The sequence below is a fragment of the Eulemur rufifrons genome, chromosome 30 (assembly GCF_041146395.1).
Source record: "Eulemur rufifrons isolate Redbay chromosome 30, OSU_ERuf_1, whole genome shotgun sequence".
NCBI classification, from domain to species: Eukaryota; Metazoa; Chordata; class Mammalia; order Primates; family Lemuridae; genus Eulemur; species Eulemur rufifrons.
The window spans coordinates 63169541-63185215 of NC_091012.1; the positions used below are offsets into that span (position 1 = coordinate 63169541).

The following is a 15675-nucleotide window of genomic DNA, read 5'->3' on the forward strand; positions in this document are numbered from 1 at the left end:
ATCTGAATTCAGTTATTTCATAGTTATATTAAACATATAGGTTTACATATGTAAGCATGACAGTGGGTATTTATAGAACTTTTTTTTTTCATTTCAGAGCATTACAGGTATACAAACATTCTGGTTATATAAATTGCCTTTGCAATACGCGAGTAAGAGCTACAAGTGTGCCCATTCCCCAGACAGCAGGCATCACACCCATTAGGTGTGAATTTACCCATCCCCTCCTCCCCTCTCCCACCTGCTGGACACCCTATGAATGTTACTTCCTATATGTACACTTAGTGTTGATTGATTAGTACCAATTTAATAGTGAGTACACGTGGTGTTTGTTTTTCCATTCTTCTGATACTTTACTTAGAAGAATGGGCTCCAGCTCTACCCAGTATAATATAATAAGGTAGTTCACCATTTTTTTATGGCTGAGTAGTACTCCATGGTATACATAAACCACATTTTATTAATCCACTCATGTATTGATTGGCACTTGGGTTGTTTCCACATCTTTGCAATTGTGAATTGTGCTACTATAAATATTCGCGTGGAGATGTCTTTTTTATAGAATGTCTTTTTTTCCTTTGGGTAGATACCCAGTAGTGGGATTGCTAGATCAAATGGTAGTTCTTTTAGTTCTCTGAAGTATATCCATACTACTTACCATAGATGTTGTACTAGTTTGCAGTCCCACCAGAAGTGTATGAGTGTTCCTATCTCTCTGCATCCATGCCAACATTTATTGTTTTGGGACTTTTTGATTAAAGCCATTCTCACTGGAGTTAAGTAATATCTCATTGTGGTTTTGATTTGCATTTCGCTGATGATTAGAGATGTTGAGCATTTTTTCATATGTTTGTTGGCCATAAGTCTATCTTCTTTTGAAAAGTTTCCGTTCATGTCTTTTGCCCAGTTTTTAATGGGATTGTTTGATTTTTTTTTCTTGCTAATTTTCCTGAGTTATATATAGATTCTAGTTATCATCCCTTTTTCGGATGTATAGTATGCAAATATGTTCTCCCATTCTGTAGGTTGTCTATTCACTCTAGTGATAGTTTCCTTGGCTGTGCAGAAGCTTTTCAATTTGATCAGGTCCCATTTATTTATTTTTGTTGTTGCCGTGATTGCTTTTGGGGTCTTCTTCATAAATTCTTTGCCTAGGCCAATGTCTATAAGAGTTTTTCCAACATGTTCTTCTAGAATTCTGATGGTTTTATGCCTTAGATTTAAGCCTGTTGTCCATCGTGAGTTGATTTTTGTGAGAGTTGAGAGGTGTGGATCCTGTTTCAGTCTTCTACATGTGGCTATCCAATTTTCCTAGCACCATTTATTGAATAGGGGTTCTTTTCCCCAGTGTATGTTTTTGTCTGCTTTGTCAAAGATCAGATGGCTATATGAGCATGGTTTTATATCTGGGTTCTCAGTCCTGTTACGTTGGTCTGTGTCTCCTGTTCTTGTGCCAGTACCATGCTGTTTTGGTTACTATAGCCTTGTAGTATAACCTGAAGTCTGGTAAATTGATGCTTCCCAATTTGTTCTTTTTGCTTAAGGTTGCTTTGGCTATACGAGGTCTTCTCTGGTTCCATACAAAGCATAGAATTATTTTTTCTACATCTGTGAAAAATGATGTTGGTATTTTAATAGGGATTGTATTGAATCTGTATATCACTTTGGATAGTGTAGACATTTTAACAATGTTGATTCTGCCAACCCATGAGCATGGTATGGTTTTACACATATTTATGTACTCTGCTATATCCTTCCTCAGTGTTTCATAGTTCTCCCTGTAGAGGTCTTTTACCTCCTGAGTTAAATATATTCCTAGGTATTTTACTTTTTTTGTTCCTATTGTGAAAGTTATTGAGTCTTTGATTTGGTTCTCAGTTTGACTGTTCTTGGCGTATGTGAATGTATTCAGCAAAAATGATACTGCAAAGGTGGAGGAAAAATAATAAAGACTTTCTCAGATAAATAAAAACTGAGGGAATTTTTTACCAGTAAACCTGCCTTGCAAGAAGAAATATTTGAAAGAGAAAATTCTCCTGAGAGAAGGAAAATTATATGAGTCAGAAACTCAGATGTGCATAAAGAAAGGAAGAGCATAGGAGAATACATGAAGGTAAAATAAAATCTTATTTTCTCATTTTTAAATGATCTAAAAGATAACTTTTCAAAGTAATAAACATGTTTGATGGTTATAACATATGGATAAGTGAAATGAATAACAGCAGTGTTATAAGGGATAGGTTGGAGGAATTAGTATATATATAGATATAAATCTGTCTGTATATCTATGTATCTGTTATAAGGTATCTGCACTACCCAGAAAGTGGGATAGTGTTATTTGAAAGTAGACTTAGATTAGTTGTAAATGTGTATTGCAAACTCTAAGGCAACCACTAAAAAATTATAAAAAGAAGTACAATTGATATGCTAAGAGAGGGGTGAACATGGAAGCATATAGAATAATAGTCATTCTTTACAATCTTTTCCAGAAAATAAAAGTAGAGGGAACACTTCCTAACTCATTAGCTTAATACCAAAACTAGAAAAAGACATTACAATGAAGGAAAGTTATAGACAGTATCTCTCATGTGCATAGAAGCAAAAATTCCAAATGCTATGAAAATCAAAACATTTTATTTAAATATTTTAATTGAAAAATCAAAATACTAGGGAATCAAATCCAACAGTGTATAAAAAGAATTATATACTAGGATCAATTGGGATTTATTCCAGGTATCCAAGGCTGTTTCAACATTTGAAAATCAATCTACCACATTATACTAAAGAAGAAAAATCATATGATCATTTCAATTCATATAGAAAAGGCATTTGAAAAAATCTTAACACCCATTCATGATTTTAAAAAACTCTCAGCAAACTAGGAGTAGAGGAGAACATCCTCAACTTGATAAAGAATACCTACAACATCTTACAGCTAATATCATACTTAATGGTGAGAAACTGATGTTTTCCCCTTTGATCAGGAACAAATCAAGAATGTCCTCTTTCCCCACTCCTTTTCAGCATTGTATTAGAGGTACTATCTAATGCAATAAGACAAAAAATGGAAATTAAAAGTATATAGATTGGGAAGGAAGAAATAAAATTCTCTTTGTTCACAGGTAACATGTATATCTATGTGGAAAATCCCAAAGAATCAACCAAAAAACCAACAAACAACTCCTGGAACTATAGTGAGTGAGTACAGGTTGGAGGATACAAGGTTTTTATGTAAAAGTCAGTTGCTTTCCTGTATACCAAAAATGAACAATTGGAATTTGAAATTAAAAACAGCACTGTTTACAATAGCACCAAAAGAGAATTAAATACTTAGGTATATTAACAAAATATATATAGGATCTATATGCAGAAAAGTATAAAACTGATGGAAAAATTAAAGACGATCTAAACAAATTCAGAGATATTTTGTTTTCCTGGATTAAAAGACTTAATGTTGTTAAGATATCAGTTCTTCCTGAATTAATCTGCAGATTCCACACAATCTCAACAAAATCTAGCCAAGCTATTTTGTGGATATTAACAAACTGATTCTGAGTTTATATGGAAAGACAAAAGACACAGAATATCTAACATAATACTAAATAAGAAGAACAAAGTTGAAGGACTGATACTATCCAACTTTAAAACTTACTATAATTAAGTAGTGTGGTATGGTGTTGGTGGGAAAAAAAGACATATAGATCAGCACAACAGAATAAGGACTCCAGGATTAGACCCACATAAATATAGTGAACTGATCTTTGACAAGGGAGCAAAGGCAATTCAGTGGAGAAAGGACAGTCTTTCAACAAATGGTGCTAGAACAACTGAATATCCACATGCAAAAAAATAAATCTAGACAAAAACCATATATCCTTCATAAAAATTAACTGAAAATATAAAACACAGTAGTATAAAACTTCTAGAAGAAAACAAGAGAAAATCTAAGTGACCTTGTGTTTGATGATACATTTATGAGATATAACACCAAAAGCACAATTTATGTAAGAAACAACTAATAAATCAGACCTTTGTTAAAAATATAAATTTCTGCTATGTAAAAGATACCTTTAAAAGAATCAAAAAACAAGCTACAGACTGGAAAAAAATATTTGCAAAACATATGTCTAATAAAGGACTTGTATCCAAAATAAACAAAGATCTCCTAAAACTCAGCAGTAATAAAATGAACAAACCATTTTACAAACGTGTAAAAGATAAGAACAGACACCTCACCAAAGAAGATATATACATGGTAAATAAGCATATGAAAAGAAGCTCATCATTATTTGTCATAAGAGAATTGCAAAATGGAACAATGAGATACCATTATATATCCACGAGGATGGCTAAAATCCACAGTAAAACCGACCAACAATACCAAATCGGGTTCAGGATACTGAGCAACAGGAACCTCTTATTCATTGATGATGGGGATACAAAATGTTACAGCCTCTTTGGAAGACAGCTTGGCAGTCTCTTACAAAGCTGAACATTGTTTTAATGCACAATCCAACAACTGCACTCCTAGTTATTTACCCACTTGATTTGAAAAAACCTGTGTTCACACAAAAACACAAATGTTCATAGTAGCTTTATTCATAATTGCCAAAAATTGGAAGCAGTCAAGATGTCCTCCAGTGAGTAAATGAGTACATTCACCTGTGGTAGATCTATGCAATGGAATATAATTCTGCAATGAAATGAAATGAACTATCAAGCTACAAAAAGACATAAAAGAACTTTAGATGCATATCAATAAGTGAAAGAAGCTGATATGGAAAGACTACATATTGTATGATTTCATTATATGACATTCTAGAAAAGGAAAAACTATGGAGACAGTAAAATGATAAATGATTGCCAAGAGTTTGAGGGAAATGGGGAAAGGAGAAATAGGTGAAGCACAAGGGATTTTTAGCAAGACATGCATTTGTCAAAACCCATAAAACCAAATAGCACTAAGAATAACCCTTAATGTATACAAATACTAAAAAATCATTTAGGAGGTTGGGGAACCCCAGGAAAGAATGCAGACTGTGAGAAGAGAATATAACTTTATTACAAATACATAAAACAACTTCATTGAAAGGATTGAGGAAAACATGCTGACCTACATATATGTGGACATGTGTGAAGTCTGGAAGACTGAAGGCAAATGGAAATGCACATAGGCACTGTTGATAAGGTTGTGTTCCATGGGGGTACTGGTTAACAATTCTGATATTGCTATACATGCATAATGGAGTGGGACAATTAAGTAAATGGATGACAGATGGTGGCAGCCAGGTTTCTCACTGTTGGAATTTGTAGATAAGTAAAGGGAGGAAGCTAGATTGATCCATGTGGTAATGGTATAGAGTTGGAGACATCAGTATGAACTCCTGTTTAACTTGCTATAGATATGACTGGTTACGTATAGAAATATTTACATGTTATATATATGGATTGGTATAAACATATCTTTTACTCTGTCAGCTGATAGGGCTCAAATGAAAGGACACCCAAGTAGCAAAAAACTTGCTCAGCATCCAGATCTTGGTTTCTAATACCATTCTCTAATAAAAGGAACCAAAGTTCCTTGGAGAAATGGCTGCTTCTAATACTGGAACAGGAAATATACAAGATGAGCCTTATGTATCTTGTAGTACCACAAAGTAAGAAAGTGCTAAAAAATAAAATAAAATTATTATGTTGTTCTTTGACATTGGGGGTATATCAAAGAAACATAGAAGCCACATGAGAGAACTTTCAGTGACCAAAGCTGGAACAACTTATGCAACAAAATAAATTAATGCTGGATAATAATCCCAAGTATAGGATAAATATCTGTGAGTCCAAGTGATGTAAATAAATGATTGAGTAAATAAATAAATGGAGAAGAGATAAATCTCCCATAAAAAACAATTCCAAATAATTTATGTAGATACTCTACCTCAAGGAAGGAGAGCATAACTCCCCACTCCTTAGTTTTGATCTGCTTATAGTAACTTCTTTCCAAAAAAGTACAGTATGAGAATGCAGGAAAAAAAAAAGAGTAACTTTAAAATGGAGAAACCTGATAAACCCTACCTCAACCAGGTGATCAAGGCCAACATCAACAGTTATAAATCATGTTGACTATATGTATGCTTAATATGATGTGATCACAACTGTACTTTTCAAAGCACTGTGGTCTTCTTCCCAATAATCCATAACCCCAGTCTAACCATGAGAAAAACGCCAGAAAAAATTCCAGTAGTGGGGCATCCTACAGAATACCTGACCGGTACTCTTTGAAACTGTCAAGATCATTAAAAACAAAGGAAGTCTGACAAACTGATATAACTAAGAAGAGCTTAAGGACACATGACAACTAAGTATAATGTGGTAACCTGCATGGGATCCTGGAACAGAAAAAGGACATTTGGTAAAAACTAAGGAAATCTAAATAAACTATGGACTTTAGTTAATAATAATGTATCAATATTGGTTCATTAATTGTAACAAATGTAACATGCTATTGTAACATCAATAGCGGGGAAACTGGGGAGTATATGGGAGCTCTCTGTACTATCTTCTCAACTTTTCTGTAAATCTAAAACTGTTCTAAAAAATAAAGTTGAAGAGATTATCTTTTCCTTGTTACATGTTCTTGACATACTTGTAGAAGATCACTTGACTGTAGATGCATAGATCTATTTCTGGGCTCTGTATTCGCTTCCATTGATCTATGTATGTGTCTGGTTTTATGCCAGTACCATATGGTTATGATTACTGTAGCTTTGCAATATATTGTGAAATAAGGAAGTGTGCATCCTCTAGCTTTGTTCTTTCTCAAAATTGTTTTGGCTTTTGCTTATTTGACTTTGATAGAGATGCATTGATTGTATTGAGTAGTATGGATATCTTTTTTTTTTTTTTTTTTTACAAGAGGGAGTGGGGAGGAGCAGAAGGGGAAGAAAAGAGCTAGGAGAAGAGAGAATCTAGTATGGATATCTTAATATTAAGTCTTCTAATCCATGAATGGTGTTCAGTATCACTGTAAGATAATTACAGTTAACAATAATATACTATATAGTTATATAATATAATAATATATTATATAATAATATAGTTACATAATAATATATGTAATAGTGCTGCTGCTAGTATAAATGGGTATGCAGATGTCTCTTCGATATACTGATTTTCTTTCCTTTGGATAAATGTCCAGTAGTGAGATTGATGGATCATATGGTAATTCTATTTGTAGTTTTCTGAGGAACCTCTATACTGTTCTTCATGGTGGCTGTACTAGTTTACATTCCCACCAGCAATATATAAGAAATCCCTTTTCTCCACAACCTCACCAGCATTTGTTATTTTTTGTCTTTTTGATAATTTTTTGTCATCCGAACTGGAGTGAAAATGATACCTCATTGTGGTTTCAATTTCCTTACTCATTGGTGTGTTTTGATTTTCTATTTCTATTTTCCATGATTCAGTCTTGGTAGGTTGTATATTTCTAGGAGTTTATCCATTTCTTTTAGGTTGCTCAACTTGTTGATGTATAATTTTTCATAGTAGTTTCTTGTAATCCTTTTTATTTATGTGGCATTAGTTGTAATGTCTCCTCTTTTGTTTCTGATTTTGTCTATTTGAATCTTCTTTTTTTCTTAGTCTAGCTAAAGGTTTGTCAATTTTGTTGATCTTTTCAACAAAACCAGATCTTAGTTTTGTTGTTTTTTCTATTTTTTTGTATTCTCTATTTTCTTTATTTCTGCTCTAATCTTTATTATTTCTTTCCTTTTCCTAACTTTGGTCTTAGTTGATTCTTCTTTTCCCTACTTCCTTGAGGTGTAGAGTTAGGTTGTTTATTTGAGATCTTTCTTCTTTTTTAATATAGTTTTTATTGCTATAAAATTCCCTGTTAGTACTGCTTTTTCTGCATCCCATAAGTTTTGGTATGTTGTGTTTTTGTTTTCATTTGTCTCAATATATTTCCTAATATCCCTTTTATTTCTTCTTTGACCCATTGGTTGTTTAAGAGTGTGTTGTTTAATTTCTACATATTTGTAATTTTCCAATTTTCTTCTCTTAATTGATTTCTGTTTTCATTCCATTGTGGTCTGAAAAGATACTTAGTTTTATTTCAATCTTTTTTAATTTGTTAAGACTTCTTTTGTGACCCAATATGTAATCTATCCTGGAGAATGTTCCATATGCATTTAATAAGAATGTATATTCTGTTGCTGCTGTATAGAATGTTCTGTACATGTCTGTTAAGTCCATTTGGTCGGTAGTGTTGTTCAAGTCCTCTGTTTCTTTATCAATCTTATGTATGGATGTTCTATCCATTATTGAAAGTAGGGTATTAAAATTTCCTACTATTATAGTGATGCTGTCTATTTCTCCCTTAAGTTCTGTTATTGTTTGTTTCGTATATTTATGTGCTCTGATGTTAGGTGCCTATATGTTTATAATTGTTATATCTTCCTGGTGAATTGACCCTTTTATCATACTATAATGTCCTTCTTTGTCCCTTGTGACAGTTTTTTTTTTTTACTTAAAGTCTATTTTGTCTTATATAAGTATGGCCACCCTTTTTCACTTTTGGTTACCTTTTGCATGGAATATCTATTTCCATTCTTTCACTTTCAGCTTATGTGTGTGCTTAGATCTAAAGTGAGTCTCTTTTAGACAATATATAGTTGGATCTTGTTTATTTTATCCATTCAGCCACTCCATGTCTTTTGGGGAGTTTAATCTATTTATATTTAAGGTAATTATTGGTAGCAAAGGACTTACTACTACCATTTATTAATTGTTTTCTGTCTGTCTTATAGATCTTTTGGTCTCTCCTTCCCTTTTAGCTATATTCCTTTGTGGCTTATTATTTTTTTGTAGTGGCATGCTTTGATTTCTTTCTCATTTTTCTCTGCATATTGTCTGTAGGTATTTTCTTTGTGGCTACCACAGGGCATACATAAAACATCTTATAGTTATAACAATCTGTTTTAAACTGATGACAACTTAAGTTCAGTCACATATAAGACCTCCTTTTTGTTCTCTTGAATTTTTATAGCATCCCATTCCTAATAAATAGAATAGTTTCTCTTATTTTCCTGAGGATATTAGTTATGGTTTTTTGAAGTTTTTTTCTCCCTCCATAGTCTTTGTTTTCTCTCATTTGCTTTCTTTTCTGTTTGTTTGTTCTGTTCTTGGTCTTTCACATTAGAGGCTTTCCTCAGGTGCCTAATAGTCCGTGCTCAACTTTATTAGTAGAGAGTAAAAAGCCGATTGGAGGTTTTGAGTACATGAGTGGCCCTTGTTGATTTTGCGCTTCACTTTAAAGTGGCTTGGCTGGGCCATTTGTTGGAGGAATTCCCAATCCCAAGTCAGTATTTTTATATCTTTCCTCTAGTGTCCCCAAAGAAGACTGTCCAAACTCTCTCTTGGAAGGATAAGAGCATTCTAGGAGCCAAGTGGTAGAAAAGGTTTGGGAGGACCTCAGCATTAAGTGTGCATTCTTTCTCTTAGTCTCCTTGCTTTGAGAAACAGTATTCATATCTTCAACTGTGTATGGCATTTTCCATCTTCTGACAGTGAGCCTCCAGTATTTTACCAGGATTGGCGAGTTGCCTTTACCCAGTAGCATATTGTGAAGGAGGGTATTTAAAAATCAAATTAGGTTTTTAAATAACCTTTAGCTCACCCACCTTATTTTAACCCCATCCCTTCACATGTGTTTCCAGTGGTACCTGAAGCTATCATTTCCTAAACTATTTGAGGATTCTTAAGTGGAGATTGGGTGGGTTCTTGGCTTTCCTCACTGCTAGTTTAAGATTTATTTAATAGCTTTCTTGAATGTGCTGAGTTAGTTCCTAATCATCCAGTTGTTTTCCAGCTTCCAGAGTATTATTGCTATTGCCTCCTTATCTTGTTCATTTGTGTGTGTTTTTTTTTAAGTTCCTGTAGTTTTAGGAAGTTTTCTGGATAGAGTGAAATTAAATCAGTGTGTTCAATCCACCATTTTTATCTGAAATAAACTAATTCTAACCATAATGAAAGAGTTGCCTTACCTCTGTTATGTGATATTTCTTTTGCTCTTCAATTTGTATTAGGTGTTATACCTGAAGAACCTTAGCCCTCAGGTGACTGAAAAAGATCTGGTCTCATTGTTCGCTCGATTCCAGGAGAAAAAAGAACCTCCAATTCAATTCCGATTGATGACTGGACGAATGAAAGGGCAGGCTTTCATCACCTTTTCCAGTAAGTAGCTTCATGTAGATAATTACTCAGTTGCAGCCTCAGTTCACTAAGAGAATACTGATAACCTCTCTAATTTAGATATAGTCCTTTGATTTACCCACAGCACATGAGAAGAAGGAAAGTAAGGAAAATATCTTTTCAGTGTTATTCTGTCTCCCTTTCTGTGCTTCCTCTCCTCCATTGAAAGTATATGACCACTTTACCCTAGTGTCCTTAATTTTCTCCAGTCTTGGCAGTTCCTTCTTACCCTACCAAAATCTTTCCCTTTGCTGACAATAGCATTTCTAATGTAAGTTATAATTAGATTACTCATTAATTAATATGTTGGTATTCTGATCGAAACACACGTACTTGCCTTATGCCCTAGTTCTTTAGGACTGAGTGCAAGCTAATATACTAATTCATAATTAGTGGATGATACATTCTTCTGAATATTGTTTGCATGTTAATGCGTGGCTCCTATGTTCTAAGCCAAAGGGAGGAATAATGTAGGAATCTCAGTTTCTGTGCTAAACAAAATAGTGTCTTCTTTTTGGTGGGGAGACTGGGTAGGATCTGTAACTCTCATTGTCCCTAAACTATCATCATTGCTTAACAGCCTACTAATTGATGTACAGGCAATTGGTTTAACACAGAAGTACTGTCAAACTCCCCTCCACTGCTTTCATACAGTCTTGTACCATCTTTCCTATCTTACTGAAGGTTTGTAAGTCCTCTATACCAGTGGTTTTCAGTCTTTTCAAGTACTAGCACCCCCTTTAAATTTAAAAAATATTTAGTGGACCCCCATGTAATATCCATTAATTGAAAAAATACCTAATAAAAAGCTTTATAAACGAAGTACTTTTAAATGTATAGCTGTTTTACTAGTCAAAACAATAGCTATACACTTTTGAAAATTTATAGTACATACATGTGAAACAAAAATTGATTCAGTCTAAAGACATTGTTTACTTATGATTCCACACAATTCTGGCCATAATTCACCCCCTCCTTCTTTCCTACATCCAGGCACTGAGACCCATAAGGTAAATACTCCTGCTGTATGCTATATATTTCATACCTCAAGCTTCCATGTGCCTACAAGAGTTCTTAAACTTATTTATCCCAATAAGGGCTTTCAGAACCACTCTCCCACTGAAAGAAAAAGTAGCAAAGAAAAAAAATAAGTTCTTTCTATTGTCCTCAAGGCATAGGGCAAAAGAAAAGAAAAGAAAAGAAAAGAAAAGAAAAGAAAGAATAACTTCTTTCATTGTGTTACCTATTTTGAAAATGATCCGGTTTTCATGATACTTATAGTCGTTATCTAAGATAGAGGCTTGTGTATAATTAGTAATAGCTTAGACTTCCTTAGCGTACAGTTTATATCCTTGTTTCTTTACCTATGTCTTTGAATTAGGAGCCACCCTCAAACATCCATTTTGAGTTTTTTTGTGATTATTTTTAGCATTAATTTAATCTTGCTAAATTATGCATATTGGAGATTATAGAAAAGATTATAAAATCAAATAACCGTATGGCCTTATAATTTACGTTTAACTCTAAAGCAAAATAACCTAAACTAGACTTGGAATAGAATTGAATTATTAAGCCCTATGTAAATTGTTATTTTTTCTTTCTCTTTTAGATAAGGAGATAGCATGCCAAGCATTGGATCTACTAAATGGATATAAACTACGTGGGAAAATATTGGTGATAGAGTTTGGAAAGAACAAAAAGCAACTGTCAGATCTCCAAGCTGCTTCTCTCATACCATGTGCTACAGATGGTACTACAGAAATCAGTGGTAGCTAGAATATATATAGATTGTGGGTCCTGGATGGTCTTTCTTGCATCCGAATCTTGGATCTAGGATTTGTGTACAGATAGCAATTTATTTGGAGTTGAAGAGGAGAAACTAACTGAGAGAGAAAAAAGTAATTGGGATAATCCCCTTCAGCTTTTGGATAGAATTGGTAGAAAACAATTTCTATAATCAAAAACTATGTAGGACAGATAATATACTAAGTATGAAGGGTAGTGTATAAAAAGTATTGTTTTCTCAGGATAACATTACAAAAAATTATTACTGGGGATTTTTCAAAATCCTCATAATTTTGCTGGAGTCTTCAATATTTGTCCCTAGAGATAGCATTCTTTCCAAGACTGCCTCCTATATACAGACCTAAAAAACTAAATAAATTTTGAAATATTTATTCACTAGAGCCCACTTGTCCCTCATTTTATCCACCAAATAAATAAAAAAGCAGGACCCTAGGCTTAAGCATCAACAAATGCTGTTAAGTCAGAATTATCAGCAGTAACAGTAGATAGTTTCATAAGTCAGTCAACATACTTAATGAATGCTTCCCCACTAAGTTATCAGAGCCTTCAAAAAACTATATATTTTTCTAATGAAATATTTTAGATCAAAATATTGGTGTTCTCATGACCATTTAAGCTAGCTACCATTGAGTAGTCATTGAGTTCAAAGCAATAAACATTGAATAAGTATTTAATATATGTTAAATACTACACATATGAATTTTACAAGGGGAATATACTAGCAAAGAATATAAAAAAGAAGTGGGAAGAAAGAATTCTCTAGAAGAGAGGAAGCCAATCTCAAATTCTCCAGTTGTTTGTTTATGGTTACTGGAGAATAAAAAGACAACATAGTATAGAGGAAGTGGTACAAACTTTGGAGTCAGACCTATATTTGAACTTCACAGCCACATTTAGCACTCCATGATCTTGGCAAGTCACTTAATCTTAGCCTCAATTTTCTCATCTATAAAGTAAGAATAATCTACTTACCTCACTGGGTTGTGAGGATTAACTGATATGATATTATCCAGGCTGAGGAACAGAAAAATTAAATAATAAAGTCAAACAGAGTATAGGACCTCTGAGACACCATTGAGCACCCCAACATATGTGCAACGGGAGTGCCAGAAAAAGAAAGGAGCAGAAAAATAGTCCTAGAAATAATGGCTATAAACACCCCAAATTTGGTGAGAAACATTAATCTACATATCCCAAAAGCTCAACAAATCCCAAGTAGTATAAATAAAAAGAAATCCACAAATAGACATATCATAAGAAAAATGCCAAAACCCAAAGACAAAGAAAATCTTGACAGCAATATGATAAAAATGAACTATCACTTATCAGGGAACCCCAATATGATTTACAGCTGTCTTCTTTTCAGAAACAGTGGTGGTGGCAATAGGCACAAAGGAGGTGGGTGGAAGCAAAACTGTATTATACTAAAGAAGTGACTCTAGGTGGTAACTCAGATCCACAGGAACAAATGAAGTGAGTAAGAAATGGGAAATAAGGTTAACATAAAAAATCTATAAATATATACTTGCCCTTCTTTTTTCTCTCAGCTTCTTTTAAAGACACAAAATTTTATTAAGTAATAATTATAATGTATGTTGGGTTTGTAACATAGATAGAAATAATTGCCACCAATAGGATAACATATTCAAAGTGCTGAAAGAAAATAACTGGCAACCAAGAATCATCTATACAATAAAGCTAGTTTTCAAAAATAAAGGTGAAATAAAATATTCCCACATAATCAAAAACTGAGAGAATTTGTTGCTAGCAGACCTAACTTACAGGAAATACTAAAGGAAGTTCTTCAGGCTGAAAGCAAGTGACCTCAGATAATAATTTGAACCTAAACACATATAAAAAAGAGCACAGGCAAAGGTAATTATGTAATTATCAAAGACAGTCTATGCATTTTTCTTTCTTAATTTAAAAAGCAGTTGTATAAAATAATATGTATATATAGATGCATTGTTTGGCCTATAACATATAAAATGTATTTGTCAATAACAGGACAAAGGAGGTGGGTGAAAGCAAAGCTGTATTATACTAAAGAAGTGACTCTAGATGGTAACTCAGATGCATGGGAACAAATGAAGTGAGTAAGAAATGGGAAATAAGGTTAACATTAAAAATCTATAGATATATACTTGCTCTTCTTTTTTCTCTCAGTTTCTTTTAAAGACACAAAATTTTATTAAGTAATAATTATAATGTATGTTGGGTTTGTAACATAGATAGAAATAATATATATAATAATACCACAAAAGGGGAGAAGGAATGAGTTTATATAGGAATAAAGTTTTTATATATCATTGGATGTAAGTTAGTATATCTGAAGCCTATTCAGTTTAGTTAAGGTATATATGGTAAGCCCTAGAGCAACCACTAAGGAAATAACTTAAAAAAATAAAAATATGATTAAATAAATTTAAATGCCACACTAGAAAATACTCAATGCAAAAGAAAACAGAAGGAGGAATGGAGAAATAAACAAAAAAGCCTAAGACAAATAGAAAACAAACAGTAAAATGATAGTCATAAATTTTCCCATATCAATGATAACAATAAATGTGAATGAATTAAACAATTCAATCAAAAAGCAGAGAATGTCAGACTAGAAAAAAAACAAGATTCAACTTTATGCTATTTATTGGAGATATACTTTAGATCAGAAGACATTAAATACAAAGAGATTGAAAGTAAAAGGATGGAAAACAAATATATCATGCAAACAGCACCCATAAAAAAGCTAGAGTGGCTATTCTAATATCAGACAAAAAAGATTTTAAAACAAAAAAAATTACTATAAATAAAAAGTGATATTTTATAATGATAAAAGTGTCAATCAATAAGGAAGATGTAACAGTTATACATATGTATGCATCTAACAACAAGGCTCCAAAATACATGAAGCAAACGCTGATATAAAGAAAAGGAGAAATATACAAGTCTATAAAAAGAGTTGTACTATTCAATACCCCATTTTCAATAATAGAACTACTAGACAGAAAATAAGGGAACAGGGACTCAAACAGTATTATAAGTCAAAATTGACCTGAAAGATATCTATAGAACATTCTACCCAATAATATCAGAATATATATTCTTCTCAAGTGAATATGAAACATCTTTAGACGAGACCATAAGCTAAACCATGAAACAAGCCTTAATAAATAGTGGACCGAAATCATGCAAAACATGTTCTCTGACCACATGGAATAAAGTTAGAAATCAATAACAGAAAGTTGGGAAACTCACAAATATGTGGAAATTAGACACACTTTTAAATGACTAATATGTCAAAAAAAATCACAAGAGAAATTAGAAAATCCTTTGAGATGAATGAAAATGAAGACACAACATACCAAAACTTATGGGATGCATCTAAAGCAATACTTAAAGGAAAATTTATAGTTATAAATGCCTGTACTTAAAAAGAAGAAATATCATAACAATAACCTCACTTTATACCCAAAGACCCTGTCAAAAGAAGAGCAAACAACACCTACAGCAAGCAGAAAGAAGGAAATAAAAAAGACTAAATGAGAAACAAAGAGAATATAGAGAAATTATAAAGAAAAATCAACCCAAAAGTTGGTTCTATAAAAAGATCAACAAAAC

The 15675-nt window shown here is 32.8% G+C and overlaps 1 protein-coding gene across 1 annotated transcript in view; it reads left to right on the forward strand.

The window, feature by feature from the left end:
• LOC138378052 (RNA-binding protein 41-like) overlaps positions 1–12257 on the forward strand; it is a 47145-nt gene extending 34888 nt beyond the window's left edge. The window contains exons 7-8 of the mRNA XM_069463313.1: positions 10086–10233; positions 11861–12257. Coding sequence (XP_069319414.1) covers positions 10086–10233; positions 11861–12027 — 315 coding nt within the window. The 3' untranslated portion in view covers positions 12028–12257. The remainder of the gene's footprint in view (positions 1–10085; positions 10234–11860) is intronic.
• The last annotated feature ends 3418 nt before the right edge of the window (positions 12258–15675 follow it).